An 8933-nucleotide genomic window follows, 5' to 3' on the forward strand; every position below is an offset into this window, starting at 1 on the left:
AGAAAATATGCAATTAAGTTTCTTATTATTATGTTTTTCATTTATATCCATATAATCAATTTTAATAGACACCCCCAAACCTGAAAGGTTAAATACCAACCCAAGAAATCCCGAAGATTTTCTTAGTGTTGTCACTCTGTGGGCCCGTCAACTCGGCTAGTTAAATCCAAAAGGATTCTATCGACCAACATATTATGATTGCTACTATATTTAATTGAGTGAAATCAACCTCTATTTTTATGATTATTACTTTTATTATTAAATTATTATGATTGCTATTATATTTTTAAAAGGGATAAATTATGAACTTAACTAATATTAATTAAAATGAGTTTCAAATGCTATAGTTCTTAAATCCTGTTTCTCCTCTATTTTTTCATAAAATCCCTAGTTAAGAAACACTATGGATTCATGGGATTTAGAAAAGTTGTGGCGCAAGAGGGAGGAAGGCGAGGTTACCTTATTTGATAGTTTTAAGTAGGAACAAAGTAGAAGGAAGAGGAAGATGAGAGTCTTATGTCTCAGTATATGTGATACCGCCGTTGTTTACCTATCTGACTCCACTTGCGAGACTATTGTGGGGGGGAGGGGGGTACGAAACCGACATGAAGAAATATGTGATACCGCCGTTGTTTACCTATCTGACTCCGTTGGGGGGGGAGGGGGGTACGAAGCCGACATGAAGAGGAGGGGGGTACGAAACCGACATGAAGAAGAGAGGTGGAGATGGGCGCCCTAGCTCACGCTCAACCTTCACTATATAGCCCCGACGGTAAACGAGCGAAAAAAAAGAAAGGCAACAACTGTAGAAAAGAAAGATCAAAATTTGATAAGTCGGCGAAGATCAATGAAGGAAGGAAATCATAGTAGAGAAGAAAAGAAAGATCAAAATTTGATAAGTCGGCGAAGATTAATGAAGGAAATCATAGTAGAGAATAAAAAATGTAAGAAAAAAATATTTTTTGGATCTTACAAGTGTAGCGAAGCTGCAAGTAGCACAAGCGTTGAACATGTGAATTGGTGGGGTGAAAGATTTTAATTTGCATTATGATATTATTCCTCTTATCTAAGTATTATGGGTGATATGAAGTATAGGGCGTGAAGTTTAAATTTATGCAAATAAACCTACTCCCGCAACCCACGGCCGACCAACTTCGCTTTTTATCTTTATTTCAGAAGTCATTAATGGCGGAAGTGGTAACTTAAAAATACAAAGCATCGTAAATTCCTTCAACCCCAAGGGCAATTGGATACAACGGAATGGGCAAAAAGCTCAAAAGGCGATCGGAAAAAAACCGATTTAAGGTACAGAAAATTTCTGTTGGCCTCTCCCGGTGTTGCCCAGCCCGCGCATCCCCGGTGGCTCATCTTGCACGTCCACGTGTCCGTATTGGATTATCTCAACCGTCGATTCTTTCTTCACCCGCCTCGAAAATTTCGATTCCATTAATGGGACGTAGGCCCTTGAACGTCACTGATGATACGTCAGCCGTCCGATCACGAACGGACGCTTCAGCTCAGTCGAAGGCATGGATGCTGGCTTATTTTCCCCCAATTTTTTCGGTGCAAACCCTAGAGGCATCGTAAAATCGAAACCCTAGATCGTCCGCTTCCGGGTCAAGAAAAATTACCACGAAAAAGGCCGGTGAATCGAGGGGCTTGTACACTGTAAAGCTCCTATTCGGATCGAGAAGTCGTTTCCCAAAGGAATTATTGTCTGGATCTAGTGTACAGTTGGGGCTTTCTGAGCTTCTATGGGTGGTTTCTATACTGGTACGCGTTGTTGATATTCTTTCCTTTGATCGGTCCGTTGCATGTGGATATCTTTTGAGAATAGATTTCTAAGTGATTCTGTATTTTTTGTGCCTGTATTTTTATAGAAATAGTTGATCCCATGGCTGAAATTTTGTATTCCGATCCGAAATTATGGTTTTCATTCGATTTTCCTGTATGATGGAAGATGAAATTTGGGAATTATCGTTTCTTTCTCTTGGATTGAGTCATTGTAGATGGAACGTAGCGTTGAGAAGGGAGATGTTCTTCGGAAGTCCAGGCCTTGGGATTCTATGAGCGTTTCTGTTGGAAAATCTACAAGCTCATCTGCTAGATTGCGTGCTAAGGATGGGGCTGTATCTGCGGCCGCTAAATCAAATGTTCTGAAGCGCAAACGCAGTTCTTCTTCAGAAAATGGCACTACTTCTTCAAAGTTTAGAAAGAGGAATGGGAAGGAGGTCTCCTTGAACAGTTTTGTTAAGGGCAGTGAAAAGGGTAAGCTTCGGGCAGGTGTCAAAGAGTTTAAGGCAAATGGGTTGGTTTCTGGTGTAGGCAAGGGAACGAAATCAAGCTCTTCAAGTGTTGCTGTAAGGAGTTTGAGAAATGTGAGTGATATTTCAAATCACCTTGGCAATGATTTTACTTTGACATCGGGAAAGGATGAAAATCAATTATTAAGTGCTGTTGATTTAAATAGATCAAATTGTTTGGAAGGTGGTGTCATTATCACAAAGCGTCCTCGTGGAGCTGTGCGGCGTAAAAAAAATGTGCAGTCTTTTAACTCAGACAGAGAATTAGCTGGTGCTTTTTTCAGTGCCAGGAGTACCACTGATCAGAGTAATAATCGGTCCCTCTCACGATCTCAGAGGACAAAGCTGACAGAAGTTAAAGAAGATGGTTCCACTGATAATGGGTCTCATAGTTGCATAGGGAATGATGGTAATTTGAATCCTGTCAAGGCTACCAAAAGGAGGTTCCTTGGCAGAAAGGGGCAAGGTTCCAATCTTTTGGATAATAAAGATTATGTTGGCGTTTTTCCAGATGATGATGAAGATAACCTTGAGCAAAATGCTGCTCGGATGCTTTCCTCCAGGTTTGATCCAAGTTGTGCGGGATTCTCTCATAGCAGGGTCACACCTCCAAAGGCAGCAAAAGAATCATCCCTGGTCCTGTCTCAGAGGAATTCAAATGGTTCCGGCGTGGAGATAAATCGCACAGGTAGAGTGTTAAGGCCAAGGAAACATGGCGGCAGAGGTTTTGTGCGAAAGCGCCGTCATTTCTATGAAGTATGCTATAATAACATGGATCCTTATTGGGTTGTCAAACAGAGAATTCGAGTGTTTTGGCCTCTGGATAAGTGTTGGTACTTTGGTCTTGTCAAGGATTATGATCCTGTAACAAAGATGCACCATGTAAAATATGATGACCGTGATGAAGAATGGATTAGTCTTCAAAATGAGAGATTTAAACTTTTGCTTTTCCCTAGTGAGGTACCTAATAAATTCAATCATGAAAGGTCTATAAAAGAAGCGAAAAAGAGGGATAGGCTAGAACATAAAAGATCCATGAATAATGATCTTTCTACGGGAGGCTTGGTGGAAACTGAACCCATCATCTCATGGTTGACTCGATCGGCTCGTCAAGAAAGACGACCTGCTCTTGGCATTTTAAAGACCCAACGAAAATTCTTGATAGCATCCAAGGGTTTAGGAGATGGATCACCTAATGATGGCAGCACCCAAAACTTAAATTCCTGTGAGAATAGGAAATTACCTTTTGTATATATTAGAAGACGTGTCAGAAAGGATAGCTTGTACTCAGGAAATGTTATGGAAATGAATTCTGATAATATAGGTTCAGGTGGGCCTATTAGCTTGCTTGCTTCTGTTGTCGAGACAGAGTCTGCTCTGAAAGAGCTCTTCATCACTATCATGCCACGCTTTCTGACCAAGTTTACTGTAATGTCGAGGTCACCAATCTGTGGCTGGTGTCAAACATTGCTTGGATCTGATAATTTTTTTATGCGCAGAAGCTTCTTTCTTTTTCATAAATACAAACTGGTACAATTATTGCCACTTGTACAGATGGAGGTAGGTTTTGCGGATGATGTGAGTCTAAAACTTTTTTTATTTGAAGGATGTTTAAGTTGGGCAGCAGCTTTTCTATGCCAGACATTGAGAGAAAATTTTTGCCATCAAAATCCATGCCCAGCATCAGCTGAGAACATGCTATTGAAAAAAATTAGAATCAACATGTTAAACTTGCACAACAATAGTTGGAAGCTTCATTTTGTTGTGGATGGTTTTATTGAGTGTAAATCAAGGTGGAGATACCTTGAAAAGAAACTTATGAAACACTGTATCAGGTTTAAGGAATTGTCTCCTGCTGATTGTGCTTATGCTCGTGCCAAAAGTCTATCAATAAGATGTGCTGGAACACTTGTTCGACCTTGTAAGGGGACAGTTTCAGCTGAGGTACTACAAATTCTATGAATCAGTCTCTGCTATATTATTTATTCTTCATTATAAGCCTTCTTTTACATTTGGTTGTTTGCCATTTTTTATTTCCATTTTGTTATTTGCATAATATCAGGCTGCTTGGTTCTAGAATGGGAGATTATATTGCGTACATTAATATGGTGGTATATGTTTTGTCTGTTTCTTTAATCAATGGACCAGGAAACTCATTAACTCTATTCGGTTTGGGTTGGGTTGGACCAGTTCTAATTTCCATTTTATCCTAATTACTAACCAACTAGACTGCCAGACCCCGTTTCGGAACTAAAGAATTAGTGGATCATCATTAATTTGTTGTCTGAACGTTGTTTTTAGTCTTATGATTGAGCCGAGCAAGTTTTTTTTTTCTTAGTTTTGGTCTTTATTCTTTTTTTCTGGGTTACTGAATGCTCCTAAAATTTGAATGTAACATCAAATACTCGTGTCCATGCTGCGAAAGTTATTTTTGATGATATTTCAAATCTGGGTTGAGTGAGGGACTCCTAGCACCCAAAAGATGAAGATATTATAGAATTTACTTTATATATATTTTTAGATATTTTGAATGTTTTTTATTTAATTTTTGGTCAATTTTTTTTGGGATGGAGCAAATTTTATCTTAACATTGAAATAGTTCACTTTTCAATATAATTTTAAGCATAGTTGAGGTAGATATTGTCGAGGTGACCACTGTAATTTGTGACTTCATTTATTGTAAATGATTTTTTTCTCATTCAATGTTTGTTTTTCTTGGTAATGTGTTTCTTGCTTTTATAAAAAAAATTCTTTCGGCAGCACTTTAGTTGCATGTCATTTTCCTTTCTCAGAATTGCAGGCTTCTGCTTTCCTTCTTGGATTTAAGGTATTCATGTATGCGTTCACAAACTGTGATTATGGAGAGGTAATATCTACCAATGCTATTGGCAAATTTGAGCAACAGTTTTTACGTTATTTAATCCAGAGAAGAAGATGAACCAAATTGAATATGGATATTTTGAGTTTGAGTTTATCTGACTGACATTATTTTTTCATTTTATGATGTTTCTCAAGTTTTTTCAGGCATCTCATGGGATTTTTGGTATAACACAAGCTTTTTTGAATAAGAAACTCAGAACTATTTTCCACTTCTATGGAGAAAGTTCAAATGCTTTTAAGTCTTTGCTTTGTTTTGCTATTCACCATTTATCCTTGGCATGGCTTTCGATGTTGAATTTATAGCTTCTTTCAACAAGCAGGACGCTCAAGAAATTAAAAACAAGTTGAACTATATCCCTGTTGAGGAGTCGGACCAAGTTTCGGATATCACTCTTGAGAATTTTGGTTCCTTTAGCAGTGCGGCTACTGAATCCAAATTGTCTAGTTTTGCTCGCTTGAGAGTAAATACTGAGGTTCTCTCTATAAGTAATGATGGAGACTGTTTAAAGCCCTCTCATGATTGCTTGAGCATTGACGTTAATGGTGGTGCCTGCTCTGTAGGATACAGTGATGTTAGAAAGAACGCAAGTGATTTTGTTCCATATCACAAGTTTCCAGAACACACAAGGTCTTATCAAGGTTCTGAGAATTTGCGCTCTTCGTTTCTTGATGATCCTTCTTCTCCAGAGAAGTCTGAAGGTGGGTACATTTCTAGTTCAAAAGCTATTTGCATCCAAAATATAAGAGGTACTAATGCCAAGGAGCGAGCCCTTTCTAGGCTAACACAGCATGCTCATTCAGCATCCAATCTACTTTGGGAAATGAATGAGAATGCTATTCACACTCCTGATGCAACTGCTCCACAGAGTGTATGGCATCACAATCGGCATGTTTTGGTTTCACCGATATTGGGCCCTAGATCAACACTATGGTCAGAAGATTTCATCCAAAGTGGGTTTCAAAACACAACTAAGAAGCCTCGCACTCAGATTTCATATCCAGCACTCAGTAGAGGTCATGATATTCGATCAAAAAACAGGATTTATCACCGAAAAGGTTCACTATATAAAAAGCTCAAAGCTGATTTGCCAAAAAAACTTTCCGTTGGATTGGAGAGTCACAGGAGCTTCCAGGAATCATCAACTTGTCATGCTAATGTTCTTATTACAACCGAGGATCGAGGATGGAGAGAGCTTGGTGCTGAGGTTGTTCTCGACTCTGATGATCAGAAGGATTGGAAGATAGTTGTTAAGTTGGCAGGGCTTACCAAGTTCTCATTCAAGGCACACCAGGTTCTGCAGCCTGGTATTCCAAACCGCTATACTCATGCTATGATTTGGAAAGGAGGAAAAGAGTGGAGTTTGGAATTTACTGATAGGAATCAATGGTTGCTTTTCAAAATGATGCACGGACAATGTTTTAATCAGAATATAAGGGCTGCCTCCGTGAAGAATATACCGATACCTGGTGTTCAACTGATTAATGATTCAGATGAGAGTTTTAATGAAGTTCCTTTTATTCGTAATTCATCAAAGTATTACCAGATGATTGGAACTGAAGTTGAGACAGCATTGGATCCTTCTCACGTGCTCTATGATATGGATAGTGATGATGAAAAGTGGATCTCAAAATTTAGAGACTCGCTGGATGATAATGACAGTACAAAGCTTGACGTGACTGATGACATGTTTGAACGGGTGATGGATATGTTCGAGAAAGTTGCTTATGTAAAACAAAGTGATTGCTTGAGTGATGATGAAATAGCAGAATTCATGGCAGACTTTGGTTCATTAGATATAATTAAAGCTATTCAAGAATTATGGCATGAAAAGAGGAGGAAGAAAGGCATGCCTCTGATTCGACAATATCAGGTAATTAAAACCAGTGTTCTTATTTTAAGTTTTTTACATTCTGACATTCCCACTGGTTCATAGTAATATATTTTCTAGAGCCCTGTATGCTGCTTAGGTATCACTGCTGATGGTACTTTATAACAGCCAAAAAAATCTTATCATAATGAAATTATAGTTACTGCTGATGCCTTTATTGTTTTATCACTTTATTTTCAATAGAAGTTGAGAAATAAACATTAAATAATCTACTTTCCTTCATTTCTTCTACTTGATAAAGATTTTTTCAAAGCATCTTTGAATGAACATATCGAGAGGAGTTGGTCATGGATTTGTTTTTGTAATTCTGAAACTTCTACAATAATTTTAGTTCATTGCTCTATAGAGCTGCTGTGGTTAAGTTGGTGTGTTGATGAATGTTGGTTTTTATAGATAGTATGAAAGGCATGCTGTAGGCTCCCTGTTTTGGAAGACTCCACTCATTTACAATGGGAAAGAATAAGTAGATAGTTAGCACTGAAGAATGAAATTAAAATTTTAGTTGAGCTTGCTGTTTAATTTGTAAATAATGAGAGGATGGGCACTATGCAGTTGGATAGAGAAAATAAGTTAAACAAGAATGAATCCAGCTAAAGATCATCGCCACAATATGTTATGGTTATTATATTTCTTGCTTTCGTTGAATTTTTAACACTCTTTTCTTCCTTCGCTTTTCTCTAGGACTTTTTGCTCGAGTTGTAGGTGATGATTTTCAGACATTGCTGAATCATTCCCTTTCTTTCTGTTTCTTCTTCTCCCATTGCCTTTTCTTTTTCTTTTCTCTCTATCTTGAATCACGATTGAAGCTTGGAAATTAGGCCTTTATGTGGGTATTACTTGAGCAAGGTTTGTGCCAACTTTGGAGAATATATTCAATCACATCCTAGAATTTTTTTTTATAAGGCTCTTGAACAAGGCATACAATGAAAGTAGCTTAAGTTTTGGTGCATTATCTAGAATAAACAGGCTACAATTTCATATTGGTTTATCTATGCAATTGATTTAATAAAAATGTTTGAATTATAGATAATTTATATTTTAAAATGAGCATATTTCATATATTAATATTGATATTCAAATTATTTTAATGATATTGTTTTTTAGCTTTACGTTCAATAGTCTCATGCCTATTTGTATTAGGAAAATTTATTTCCAGAGTAACATATTTTTTCAATTTAGTTTCAAGCCAATGTAAAAATTAATCCAATCTAATCTTTTGAGGGACTATTTTGGATCAATTTTGTATAGTACAACAACCACAACAACAACAAACCTTTATCCCACTAAGTGGGGTTGGTTACATGAATCCTTTTTCTCCATTAAATCCTTTTTCTCCATTACGTCCTATTGAGTGTCATTTTTTCATTTAATTCTAATAAATTAAAATTATTTTTTATATAATATTCCCAAGTATTTATAGGTCTGCCTCTGCATTTCTTAACATAAGTTGAATCTAAAACATCTACTCTTCGAATCGGATCATCATATGGTATAAGTTTAATGTGGCCAAACCATCTAAGACGACTCTCTAATTTTGTCCGTCACTGGATCATGGTTATATTCATTTCGCATTTTGTCTCTAAGGGTTCGTTTGGTTCGGCGTCTGAAGCGCGGTGCGGGGAGCGGCCGTGAATTTCGGCCGTTTGGGACAGCGTCTGGGTAGCGGCGTCCCGCTGCTTTGGTTAAATGCCAACCATGGATCGAAAATCACGGCCCGCATTCAAGGTTTGACTTTTTACGAATCTTACCCCTTTGTCGTTCGATCCCAATGTTCGACCCCTTCTGGTTGACCCTGTTGCTTTGCCTAATCCCTCTCCGTTCGACCTCGACTCCCTCGTCGCTCCTGACGCCGTCCCTCCTA

At 37.8% G+C, this 8933-nt stretch overlaps 1 protein-coding gene across 3 annotated transcripts in view; it reads left to right on the forward strand.

The window, feature by feature from the left end:
* The first annotated feature begins 1192 nt into the window (after positions 1-1192).
* Positions 1193-8933, forward strand: part of LOC110021402 — a 17355-nt gene continuing 9614 nt past the window's right edge. Inside the window, exons 1-3 of one of the 3 annotated variants that reach the window (XM_020719904.1) lie at positions 1193-1773; positions 1881-4247; positions 5504-7054. In XM_020719904.1, the coding sequence (XP_020575563.1) occupies positions 2010-4247; positions 5504-7054 (3789 nt within the window). In that variant the 5' untranslated portion in view covers positions 1193-1773; positions 1881-2009. The remainder of the gene's footprint in view (positions 1774-1880; positions 4248-5503; positions 7055-8933) is intronic. The other 2 variants (XM_020719890.1, XM_020719896.1) reach the window with 2 other exon arrangements.

This window comes from Phalaenopsis equestris, unplaced genomic scaffold, assembly GCF_001263595.1.
Source record: "Phalaenopsis equestris unplaced genomic scaffold, ASM126359v1 Scaffold000002, whole genome shotgun sequence".
In the NCBI taxonomy this organism is placed as follows: domain Eukaryota; kingdom Viridiplantae; phylum Streptophyta; class Magnoliopsida; order Asparagales; family Orchidaceae; genus Phalaenopsis; species Phalaenopsis equestris.